This window comes from Anneissia japonica, unplaced genomic scaffold, assembly GCF_011630105.1.
Source record: "Anneissia japonica isolate Jap-2015-1 unplaced genomic scaffold, ASM1163010v1 scaffold287829_len2072220_cov186, whole genome shotgun sequence".
Classification (NCBI taxonomy): domain Eukaryota; kingdom Metazoa; phylum Echinodermata; class Crinoidea; order Comatulida; family Comatulidae; genus Anneissia; species Anneissia japonica.
The window spans coordinates 1,423,259-1,437,150 of NW_022716075.1; the positions used below are offsets into that span (position 1 = coordinate 1,423,259).

A 13,892-nucleotide genomic window follows, 5' to 3' on the forward strand; every position below is an offset into this window, starting at 1 on the left:
GTCTCTAAGCGCTATCAGGCAAGTGTAAAGATGGAACGGAAACCAAAACCACAAAATAAAAAGAAGTGAAATTTGAATACCATGCCAGCACCCAAACCGAAGTATGGGGATACGCCCTCATCACTGTCTAGGGTTCAATCTAATTGAACTACAGTCAGCACCTGTTGAGTCTCGGCCATCTCGGATTCGGGCGCCTCCTATCCTAGTTAAGGCTATAAAAGCTAGCTGGCATGGAAATAGAAAAAAATAAATTAATTAAAGGGACGAGAATAAGTGGGTCTTAAGTCGTTCTTTGAAAATGGTGACAGAAGGTGACTCACGAATAAATAAAGGTAACAAGTTCCACAACTTGAGCCCAGCAACCATAAACGATCGCTCCCCACAAGACTTTAACCGAAAGGATGGACAATAAAGATTGGTTGAGTCAGTTGTTGACCGGAGGGAACGAGTGCAAGTTGCAGAACGAACCTTAATTAATTCGGAAATGTATTGTGGCGATAACTTGTGAATTGATTTGTAAACATATAAAAGTACTTTGAATTCAATACGCTGTTTCACTGGCAACCAATGAAGACGACGAAGAGTAGGGGTGATGTGATGGAATTTAGGTGTCCCAGTGACAAGATCTAGATGTGTATAAGAGACAGAGAGTGAGTAACCCAAAATTAGGGCCTGGAACCCAGGCTACATGAGACAGCTCCATTACAATAATCCAATCTTGATGTAACCAATGCATGTACAAGTTTTGATGTAGCATCTTCATTTAAAAAACGCCTAACTGCCTTGATGTTGCGGAGATGGAAGGATACTACTCTGCATGTGTTTGTAATATGTCTAATTATGGATATATATATATATTACTGTACTATTTTTATTTCCTATTTATTTATTAAGTATTAAAAAGAACTGTAACTATCCTATAGAAATCCCAGACACCTTTTCATACAACTGCAATAAAAGAAATTTTCTTTTGATTCTTGATACGATTATTACAACATGTTTCTATTAAATAAACACTGTTATTATTTTACTTATTTATTTGTTACGGTCCTACGCAGCAAACTTGATTTAAATTTACCTATTGTTATATTAATATTATATTCAGTGCTATGCACATCTCGGTTTAGAGTTTATCTCTATCATATATATTATATATGCATATATATATATTATATATATATATATATAAATACAATATATATGTAATAAATAATATTATTAATGTAGTAAGCCCTAATGTTTATCGTGTATAAATAACCATAATACAAGATTGAAAGTAATTTTGAAAGCTTGTAAATAATTGAAAATTTTATCAAATTTGCTCTAACACTAATTTTAATATTTTAAAGAAGCCAAATTGACACATCTTATACGAAAGCCTCATGTCTCATTTTGGACATATTATTCATTTCTTGAATGAAAGTACCTGAAATAACCTGACACTCATATAATTTGCCTTATCAAGAGACGCTGAAATCATTATCACATCACAAAATTAAAAATATTTTGTAATGTGAACAAATCAACGAAATTTCTATGTAAAACACAATTGTATTTCAATATTTTTAATAAACTTATATGACATTTTTAGCAAACTCGAACCCTAATAAAGTCATCGTCACAACCATGTGTACAGCAAAAGTCGTGCGGGCCGGTGTACGTACTTCTAGATTTTCTCAACCGTGGAAATAATCGAGTCTTGATTTCTTGCTCACTATCATACGGTAGTCGGCCGCCGGCTAGTAGGCCTAAAGCTTTAAAAAAATGGCAATGATTCAGTATGGATATGCATTTGGATTATTTGGGGTTAAATACCCAATCTACCGTATTCAATAATAAGTAGAAGACAAGAGGTTTTGAATGAATGAATGAATGAATGAATGAAATTTTGTAGTAGACCATTGTAACTATTTTTGAAATGCTAAAGGACGGTGGCTTAATCTGGTCTATAAAGATGACGGAAAACAGAATGTCATAGAATGTAATTAATTAACTGAATAAAAAAAAAGCAAGCAAAATAAAAACAGAAAATGAATGAATGAATGAATGAATGAATGAATGAATGAATGAAATAATAATAATAATAATAATAATAATAATAATAATAATAATAATAATAATACAGAAAATGATGATGATAATGGTGATGATGATGATGATGATGATAATAATAATAATAATAATAGTAATAATAATAATAGTAATAACAATGATGATGATGATGATGATGATGATGATGATGATGATGATGATGATGATGATGATGATGATGATGATCAACCAAACACAGCTAACTAAAAATTGTTGTTCAGGATTAAAACATGCAGAAACATGTATCGTATTCAGCCTTATGGGCCATAAGTGATACAAAATACAAGAGCTGCTCGAATTTATTTTTAAGACATCGACGAACGTTAATATCTCCAATGTTTTAAAAAGGCCTAGACTGAATAACGGATATCTATCTAAAGAACACTCATCTTATGCACTTTGGCTGGAAATACTATAACCATTAGGCTAAAATCCATGATTAAGGTTATCAAATGATTTAATGTTTGAAAAGTAGTTTCACAGTTTCCAAACGTAATATAACTTTCGGACCTTTTACATATTTTGTTTAATTTTCCAGAAATTTTCGAGATGTTCGATCAGTCATACTTCAACTTTATTTTATCTTAGATGGCTGTTTAGTGTTAAATATAAACATGAATGAATTAATAAATATTAATTGTTAATACCGTTTTCATAAACATTAGGACCATAACTAGGCATACGTTTTGCCATGCAGACCGTCCGTACAGCTGCCCTAAATTCCGACCCACATCGAATAGTAGTACACAGAATCTGGTCACATAAAACAAACGATATAAGGAGAACAACCATGAATCGGTTTCTTCCTTGATCTGAGGAAATATAAATTGATTAAATATATGGTGAATAATGATAAAGTTTGTGTAAAATAGAAATATTTTTTGCTAGACAGATACATATACACACACAATGTAGAATAGGAGGCCTACATATTCCAGCTCCTTCCTCGGTTCCCACTTCGACCCTTTGCTACACGGCCTTTTATCCACCACGCCTTTTTTTCTCCAGTCGCCAAACAAATTTTGGCCACATAAGGCCCGTTACAAAGACTTTTTACCACCCTGCATTCTGCAGCTTCAGTGGCGGATTCAGAAGTTTCAAATTTATGATTATGGTACCTCTAGGTTGGCGGAAATGGCACTCAGACTAAAAATTTGAGTAGCATTTTCTTTTTTATTGATTTTGTAAAATTTAGGTGGTTGGGGGGGGGGGAGCTGCCGGCTGGCTGCCCTCCCCTTGAATCCACCACTGAGCTTAGCACTTGGCCAAACGGTCATTTCCCATCATTTACCATTAATCAAGGCACTTTGCCACCAGGCATTTTGTCATCCAGTGAAATTTCCATTTTTGCCATTGAAGCCTATTGCTACCGTACTCGGTCATTTTTCTTTTGGCATTTTCCACTTTTTTGCCATCCGGGCCCTTTGCAATTCTAGAACCGTTGCCTGGTACATTAATTTTAAAATATGTCATATACTACAGGCATCATCTCACACGAAATAGAAAGTAGAAGTAATAATTATCTTTAAAAAAGACTGTAATAATGATAAACCTTTAAGAAATGTTCTCTCTGTGCATTTGATCATTCAAAAATATAAAATGACCATTATAATGGTAATAATGAGCCGGGTGGCAAAAGGCAGTGTGCTTAGAGTGTCAATAGACCAAATGTGGCAGCGTGCGCAGATTGCAAATACCGGAGAGGTCTGGGTAGTAAAAGGCCATGTGGTAAAGGACCGGGTGGCAAATGCCCAAGAGCAAAAGCCGGCTGGCAACTGGACGGGACGGGATGTGGGACGTCTTGAATAATTGAATAAAAGTGGTTCATAAGCATCAAGTTTTATAAGAAATGCTGCGGCTATGTTCCATAATTGTTAATTATACAGTTGAAGATTGTTTAAATAGTATAGGCCTACTATTGTCAGCACAATGACAATTAACACACGATAGATAGTTTATATTATTATTAATGATAATATTATTATTATTATTATTAATGATAATGATTATACATGTAATAATAAAACCATGACGACAACAGCAATAATAACAATGACAATAGCCATTTGCAATAATAATGTTTATAAATCATATTTATAATAATATTTTTATCAGTATCATTGTAAGTATTATCTATAGTATTGTGATTTGTCATTGTCAAATTCAATATAATACAAATATAATGAAATGATAATCTGTTCGTATAAGTGACGACTACTTATACTTGCATTTAAATATTATGCATTTAAAGCGTATAATACTGTATATTTACTTCACATTGTACATTTAATTATCCCATTATAACTTTACTTATTTGTCTTTGTTCAAAATATGACAAACGACCAGTTCAGTCATCACTCAATGCCATAGACAGAGAAAAAAAAGTTCGAATAGTACGGTAATGGTTCAAGATATATAATAGTGGTAACGGGCCGGATGGCAGATGACCGGGTGGCATTATAGGCATAGGGTACTGACAAGGTGCAGATCGGCACGTGACTGGGTGGTAACAGGCAATAGCATGGCAACGGTCCGCATTTTGTCGGTGTAATACACAAGGCAAACGTAAGAAAGTCCTAAGACTTATTCCCAGTGGGGTCTTGCTGGTGGTGAATTGGACAGTACACCAAGAGACAAACGTGCATATGTACGGGGCAAAGGGCTTAAACGTCTCATCCGAAAAGTGGTGTGCTTTTAAAGACTGAATTTCAGCCATCGAACTGAAACACAAGATAAGGGCAGCGATGGGAATCGAACCGGGGACCAATAGATCTACGGATGAGCGCACGCACAGTGGCTCCCGCTAGTTTTGCCGATTGAGCTAGCTGCTCTCCGGGTGGCACCAAACGGGTTTACTGTAGATGGCAAAACGCTGGATGGAAAAGGTTTGGGTCGATAAAGGTGACGCCGCGGGTTGCAACAGGTCTAGGCTTACAAAGGACTAGGTAGCAAAATGCCAAGTTTCAATAGATCTAGGGGATAAATGTCGGGTGGTGGCAAAAACTCAAAAGGCTGGGTGGTAAAATGCAGTGTGGCAAAAGACTGGGTGAAAAAAAGTCATGCGACTACGGGCCTAGACCCTATTATTACCGTACGTAATATTTCAACACATATCATGATCAATGCAACAGGCCTTGTCAATATGGTACTTGCAGTATGTACATATACAGTATCGCCTGACCGTTGCATAGAACTAGCCTAACTTTGGATAAGTAATGTAAAGTTGTTAGCAGAGTGGTAAATGAACTGCAAAACGTGTCTTTCACGACACTATGTCTTTTTCAGGTATTTTGGATTGGTTCAGACCAAATCTAGCTATGTTTAAACATGGTTTAAATTACGTTCAAAACAAATAGTTTCGATATCCGTCAAAGTATGTAGCGTTTAGAAATCAGGTACCACTATACTTTTATTGCAGGCCTTTGTACAAAATTAATCAGATCAATAATGAGTTAAGGTAAATCATATTTGAAATTAACTCACTACTGACTTATTCCTCCTCGTGGACCTGTGTACAGAAGTCGTTAACAGGTTGTCATTTTTTATTTAGTTGTTCCTCATCATTCTTCTTAATATTTATTCAGTCTGATTAAAACCTCGCTTGCCTCCAATTCATATTCATTGCATGTTGATGCGTTGTATTTAGGCGGGACCGTTCTTCTCATACTTCCTATCTACTTTAAATTTTGCTAGTCAAACGCCATTATTCCAGAGTACCGAGCATATATTTTTCTGTATTAGGTTGTCCTTTCTTTCAACATTCATTCTTATTTTAGTTGATTTCTAAATTCGGCTCCTGATTGTCATTTTCTCCGCCGTGGTTCTTTTATGTACATCTCTGCAATGTATTCTTTCAATCTATTGGACACTTCACTTCTACCAAATAATAGTTTCTTCCTTGTTTTTTGTGAATCCATTGCCTCTCTTTCTATTGGTTAAGATATTATTAAGATATCATACAGCCTTCACTCCATGATTCCGATTCTTTCTTTTTTCACCTTCTCTCCCTGACCCCGGTAGACTATCAATTCTTTTCCATTTTCTTTATTTTAACTTCCATTTGTCACTTTCATTTTACAACCAATTATGCCATTCTCTCTTGGCCTGCTTACAACGGAATGTAAGCAGGAAAGAAATTACTTAGACAAAAATTTTAAAAATATTTTTTTAAGAAATTGATTCCCATACTAAAAACAATACATTACAATTTCCTTTCTTTTTGCTATACTAGAAAGCGTAACCCTTTGCCATAAATTTGTCACGGTTCAGCAAGAGGGGAACAACAGTTATAATACTTGTGACTTCGATTGGAAATCTTCCACATCACTCTTCCAGATACAGCGGTATGAGTATATGTAATGCCTTACTTGTTTGCATTTAAATACGTTAACTTTATTAAAATTGTTAGGTGACACCAGTTTTTAAAGCGTCTTTTGTTTAAAAAAAATTAAATAGTCTATCTACAACATGAGATCCTCATTCGTCGTTAGCAATTCCGGAACAATTTATTAAAGTCTAAAGCCTTAGCATTTCCATTTTGTTTGATCATATATCTGCTTAATCCAGTCCATGTTTAACAGTTTTCCCAAGTGTACTATTAAAATATTCCGATACAGTATATTTATAGAAAATTTACTTTCCTAAGTTTCTTACAAATATACACAAAACAAACCAATTTAATTTAGTTGGATTCAAGGGAAAAAACTGTGCAATTCAAGAGTGAATGACTTTCAACTGTGTCAACGTAACTGTTGGAGAAGCACTAGCAATACACAACTACACAACAGCTACGATAAGTATTTCATTATATAGTCTTTAACTTTCATCAAGGCTGTTTAAGAGCTATGTACCTTTTTAAATTGCTATGTGGCATTATGGTCTTCGAAAGCCTTAGCAGCCTGCTTTTCAATCTGCTTGGATAAAAACGAACGTTTGGAAACTTGTCTTGGCTGGATTAAGTTGTGATCCATCATACTAAAATGCTCGTAACTGAAACTTTGTACACTAAAAGCAATAAAATCGATGAGTGGATTACAATGAAATTTTACATACATATATCATTATAAAAGCAAGCTTGGGCTATGTTTCTCCGGTTTCCATTCATGATGAGCAAAAGCATTTCAGACGAAATTCTCACACTACAAAACCATTGGCGTTCAAGCGGTGCGCCATATTTGGGGCTATGGTATGTAGTGCCTTCTGTTGGTAGACGAACAAACATGGCACACTTTTTATAAATTGACATAATAGCCAAATTACAAAAAGGGATTTTTTTGAAAGAGTACTAAAATGTAAAAATATTTTGTATTTTATGTTTTTATACGTTACCGGTAGTCCGGCACTCCCTTAGCATGTTTTTGGTTATCATAACATCCAAGGAGCTTTCATTATTTACTTAATTCTGAATTGCAATTATATCACATGTACTTTTCTTGAAAGCATTCTCTACTGTTTAAGTATATCACTAAATTTCTTATTGTTTATTTCATGTTATGAGACTTTCAATCAGCCAGCATTCCCAGGCTTCTATACTATTGTTGAAAAATTGTTGATTATTCATTGTTTATTCACAATAATAAGTGATATACTTAATATAAGACACACCTCATTTTTTAATTAACTCGTTTTTAATTGGCTGGTTATAACTTTGATTTTAATGATCTGATTGGTCGGTTTTTATTTGCTTTCTGTTATACTTCTGTAAATATTGTAAACATATATGGATGGGTGAGATTTTCTCACCAGTATTCTTGAAAATTATCAAATAGATCGAAACGTTGAATCTCAAAATGTCTCTGTCTCTTTTTGGAGTTACTGTCTTTATCATATAAGCACTGAAGTTGTTTCGCACTGCTCTTGCTAGTTCAGGCAAAATTTGTCTATGTTGGCCGTGCACTATCTTCCACTTCTAGGCCTACATAACACCATCCATGATAACTGTGTCCTATCGATCACCTTTAATGTGGTGATTGTTCTTTCTCTATGACTGCTCCAAAATGTTGGAACCAATTTACTTTTGTCCTCTGAATGAATCATACTCGTAGGTATATTTGAATGTTATGGAAGGACATCACTGACTGGGTGCTGTTCAATTAAATAATGTCTTGTGGATAGAGACTGTTTCTGTAATATGCACTAATTATACAAGTACGGTACACATCCATTGCCATTGCATCCCCGTTTGTAGACCAGATGAACATCATGGTTTCGGTTTTCTTGGCACTTTTCAAGCCAAATAAAATCTTTCAAATATATTGAATATGATGCTGAATATGACAAGATTGTCAACACCTTTCTTCGGATTCAATACGCTTCCTTTGGATGGTGTACATGATCTTTAGCTGCTTTATTTTGGGATGTATAAGTCATCGTAGGTCCATGTATGTCAGCTGCTTTACATCGGTTTTGATAAACTCTGAGCCCAGTAAAAGTACAGTTGACTTTCACTTCCTTCTTAACACCCGAGAGATTTCTACAGACAATTAGTAGACTCCGGTAAAGTACGGTAGATTAACCAAAATAAGATAGACTTGTCCAGGTGTAAATCAATTTCTGATACATTTAAAACGAAAGCTCTGCAGCAAACATATTATGATTTGGTTTCAAAACGTAAATTGCGTCGTTACATCGTACACCAGTATCAGAATTGTCATTTAGAAGAATGTAAGTATATATCGTCATTTCGTATTTCCTCCTCCCATCAGTGGACCTCACCACTTTCGTAACTCCTGTCATACTGCATTTCTTCCCATTCTTTGCCATACAACCCGTTTTGCATCTTCATTTCTTCTTATGCTATAAATTTATCATCCTCTCTATCCATTGATTCTTCCAATTTCACACCTAACCTGATTAAACATCCAATAGTTTTTTTGTTTTTTTTTTTGTTTTTTGTTTTTTTAATTTTTAAGTCTATTAAACATTCATAACATTAATCACAGGGGATCCTTAATTGTGACTAAGTACCCTTTGCGGTTACCTTATGAAACATTAGTTAAGAATTGTTTTTCTTTGTTGTACATAAGGTTCTCTCTCACATTGTTCGAATCTACCACTGTATTTTATTTAGTTAAAATTTTCATTTTGTATTTTTTGATGCACCACTCGGAAACAAAAGAGTGCCACTGATTCTGAAGTGATTCCTAATATGAAATATTGAAATATATCTGAAGTATATGTGAACTAAATAAATTATAATTACCACCTTTAGTTGGGTATGAGGATCCTTAGGACCGTAGAGGAGTAAAGTTCCTACCCCAGTGATGCATTCGTTTAAGTTTGGGGTATGCGGGTCATTAGGACCTTAGTAGAATAACGTCCCTACCCCACATTGCATAGTTCGTTTAGGTTGAGTATTTCGACCTACATTTTAAACAGATCACAATTTAAAACAAGAAAGACTCTTTCATCACATTAATGTTTGTCTTTATATGATATATATATATATATATATATATATATATATATATTATATTATATTTAATTTGAACAAGATGTATCATATTTATGTTTTATTTAAGCACTCTATCAAGGGCGGTTTGAACCCCAAAGCCCATAGTCTCACCCGTTAGATGCTGCTGGCTACGGGTCTGAGAAACCAGGCACAAAAAAAAGTCTTTTGGACTTTGGAGAAACGACGTGATTGTAATGGTTTTATTTAATAATAGGCCTACACTGTCATGAACCCAAAGGATTTATTGAGATAGTATCAGTGTTTGCCTCTAGGGCCTATATTTATGGGAATTTATAATAAACGAAAACAGCAAACAAGATAAACAATTAAATGATGTAATGTAATGTAATGTAGTGGGATTTACTATAGCGCATTACACCGAAGTCTCAATGCGCTAAAATAAAATAATAAAAAAAAGAAAATCCAACTAAGATTCTATGCTAACCAACTAAGGAAAAAAACCGAAATGAAAGGACTGAAGCGGAAGAACCACACATCATCGCACCGTTCTCCCGCAATTTAAAACCATTGTCAAACAATGGTTGGCCGGAACATAATTCACAGGTGCCATAATGATGCACGGTATCTATTCTAACTAAAGTCATAAAAAAGAAAATTAAAAAAACTAATAACATATAGTATAAAGGTGTGATTTTAATTTAGTTTTGAATACATCCAAGGATGTCGCATTTCTCACATCTGTAGGTAAACTATTCCAAAGAGTAGGTGCTGCTATTTGAAATGATCTTGCTCCGTAAGTCTTCAAGCGACAAGATGGAATATGCAGAAGAGTTGAGTCGATTGTAGATATAAGTCGTCTATTGCATTTGCTTGAACGTAGTTTTATGAGGTCAGAAATATAAGGAGGAGTTAACCCATGAAGTGCTTTGTATGTAAAAATAAGTATTTTGAATTCAATCCTTTGTTTCACGGGTAACCAGTGAAGTCGCATGAGAACCGGAGTTATATGATCGAATCGAGGAGTGCAGGTAACTACCCGAGCAGCAGAGTTGAGTTGCAGTTGAAGTTTATTAATGAATCTCATCGGCAGACCATAAAGTAAACTATTGCAGTAGTCAAGACGTGAAGTGATTAAAAGCGTGTACAATTTTGAGAGCCGCATCCTCGGTCAGAAACATACGGATGTTTCTAAAATTCCTGAGATGATAGGATATAAACTTGCATATATTATTTACATGACTGGCAAATGTTATTGACTCATGTGACAAATGTGACTCCAATGTTACGAACAACAGAAGAAGGTTGGATTAAAGAGTCACCAACTAAAAGATGCTGAAATTCGTGGGGAATTAAGATATTTGGAATGGATAAGAAGAGTTTCAGTCTTACTGGAATTTAGAAGTAAACCATTTTCAGAAAACCACTGATGCACTGCTCCGATGCAAGTTTCCATTGAGAACTTTGCATTGCCAAACTGTTCTAAGTTGGGCTTGAAACTAATATGCAATTGAGTATCATCTGCAAACATATGATAAGTAATTGAGTATTGTTTAATTATTTGACAAAGGGGAAGCATGTATACAAGGAAAAGAATAGGGCCGAGAGTAGAACCTTGTGGCACTCCATATTCAACATTACAAAATGATGATGAAGACTGTCTGATGTACACAGCTTGCTTTCTTCGTCATGTACGATTTAAACCATGACAATGCAGTTCCTTGAACTCCAATAGAATATAATCTATTAAAAAGAGTAGAGTGACTGATTGTATCAAATGCAGCAGAAAAATCAAGAAACACGGACAAAACACAATTTCCCTTGTCTATATGCAACATTATGTCATTATGGACCTTCATGCTTGCTGTTTCTGTACTATGAAGTTTTCGGTAAAGCAGATTGCAGTGGGTCGTAAATGTCATTATCATATAAATATTGTCGAAGTTCGGATGCTGCACATTTTTCGATAGTCTTGGAAAAGAATGGGATGTTATTGACAGGACGGTAATTAGAAAGCACATTTGGATCTAATGAAGGTTTCTTCAGAATTGGCTTAATGACGCCACATTTAAGGTAATCCGGAAAGACACCCGCCGAAAAAGATGAGTTGATTATAGCTCTATAGATAGGTACTATTATATTGTTTATAGATTTCAAAATCTTAGTTGGAAAAGGGTCCAGTTCACAACACTTATCAGGCATAGATTTGATAAGTTTGTGGACGTCAGCATCTTCAACCAATGAGAAGTTATCAAGTGTATGGTCAATCACAAGTTCATTGTTTTCTAATTGACCTGTTTGAGGTAGTTTTTCTCTAAGTTTAATAATTTTTTCAACAAAAAATTTGTTGCATCTTTGAGCAAGATGTTGGTTATCTTCAGCCCGGGGTAGTGTATCTTCCTTTGCCTTTCCGAGTAACCTACTGATAAGTTGAAACAGACGTCGTTGGTCAGATTGACAGCTGTTTAAGAGAGAGCAGTAATGTGAAGTTCTAGCATCATGTAGAGTTTTATGATATTTTACACACTGTTGCTTAAACAGAATACGGTCCTCATATTGCTTTGTTTTAGCCATTTTCGTTCGAGAGCTTGCCTTCTCCGTTTAGCTGAGCGACATTTCTCGTCAAACCACTCAGATTTTGAACGTGTTATGACAGACTTCGTCTTCATAGGCGCAACGTCATCACGAAGTTTGGTCAAAACGTCATTGTACGTTTCTACAGCAATGTTAACATCCATGTCGTTCTTAAAACCAGTCAGTGAGCTTTCAATCCTACCCATTACCATAGACAGGTTAATATTTTTCCAACTACGGTAGATAATATTATGTTTAATAACAGGGGGTTTTGAAATGTTTAATTCCAGTCTAACAAAATAATGGTCCGACATATGATATTCATGACCATCAGAGAAAAGAATAAAACTAGGGTTATTTGTAATAACAACATCTAGAGTGTGACCTTTTATGTGTGTGGGTGATTTAATTAACTGAGTAAGATTAAATGAATTAATTATTTCTAAAAACGCATTAGCATGAGCATCATCAGGCTGGTTACATGGATGTTAATATCTCCAACAATGAGAAGGTTATTGATTTGAACATACCTTTCCACAAGGTCCGGAAATTCAGAAAGGAATTGCGTTATGGTAGAACGACCATCGATGACATGTGGCCTATAAACATTTAATAAGGTAAATGCATTAGGACATTTAAACACTGCCTCACATACCTCTATTGATGTAAATCCTTCAACTCTGTTGGATGAGAATGGTATTCTGGATAAGATACCAATGCCACCTCCCTTACACTCCCTTGTCCTTGGGTAGCTCTCAGGGGCGGATCCAGAGATGTCCAAAAAGGGGGGAGGGGCGAAAGATGGGGGGAAAAAATTAGGCCGATCGAGACAACAGTGACCTAGGGGGTCCGGGGGCATGCCTCCGCGAAATTGTTGTGTTCTAGACGCCCGAAAATAACATTTGAGGCGTTGTGGGCTCATTTTTTTCTTTTTCTTTCTTTTTTTCTTTTTCTTTTCTTTTTTTTACCTCTCAAAAGGGGGGGGGGCAGGCCTACCCCCACCCCTAAACCTAAATCCGCCCCTGACTGTCGAACGAGTAACCCGGTTTGTGTACATGCTGATGTGATAGACGATTCCTTTTCCTGAAGCCACGTCTCGGTGATCGTAGATATATCTACACTATGCTCGTTGATGTATTCACAGAACTGTACCGTCTTGTTACGCAATGACTGAGCAATCCATACAGCAATGTTGAGTTTATCAACTTTTGGACATTGATGTTCAATGGAGTGACAAAGCACAGAAGAATCAGATAGGCGACTTCTATTGACAGGGATCTGATCTTCTGAACTTGAGGAAAGATGCCTGTTTTTCATACTATTAACGAGCGAAGCCCAGGATTTAACATGCTTGCCTGAACGAGCCACGACGGGGCCTTAAAATATTCAATTCCTTCATTATAACAAAGGCTGAAGATGGAACAGGGTCTTTAACTTTCGGCTTCAAAGCAAAGAGAGCCTTCCTGCTATAGATCAATGACGGAATAGCAAAGCTATTGCTAGGCCCAGGTCTACTTGATATTGCCGTATTAACTGAGACATGGCAGTCGGACAAAATCCCTGTGAATTGTTAAAGGGGGGGGGGGTGCGGGGATGAAACGATTATTTTTTAATTTAAAATAGAGGGATGAGCGGCCACAATGACAGTGACGGCACTCGATTTTGGAGCGCGGTATTTGAAAACGAGGCTTGTAAACTGGGTCCCAAAAAAAAAAAAAAACTGGTGCTACAGGATTTTGAGCTTGTGTTAAAAAAGATATTGAATTTCCTAAAATGTACCGACTTTCAAAGGCTTGCATTCGGTAACCCCATAAAA

General features: G+C 35.6%; 1 protein-coding gene across 1 annotated transcript in view; it reads right to left on the reverse strand.

The window, feature by feature from the left end:
* Positions 1–740: 740 nt before the first annotated feature.
* LOC117109623 overlaps positions 741–13,892 on the reverse strand; it is a 22,414-nt gene continuing 9,262 nt past the window's right edge. The window contains exons 2-3 of the mRNA XM_033252011.1: positions 2,739–2,903; positions 741–1,754 (exon numbers count right to left, since the gene is read on the reverse strand). Of these exons, the coding sequence (XP_033107902.1) occupies positions 1,588–1,754; positions 2,739–2,903 (332 nt within the window). The 3' untranslated portion in view covers positions 741–1,587. The remainder of the gene's footprint in view (positions 1,755–2,738; positions 2,904–13,892) is intronic.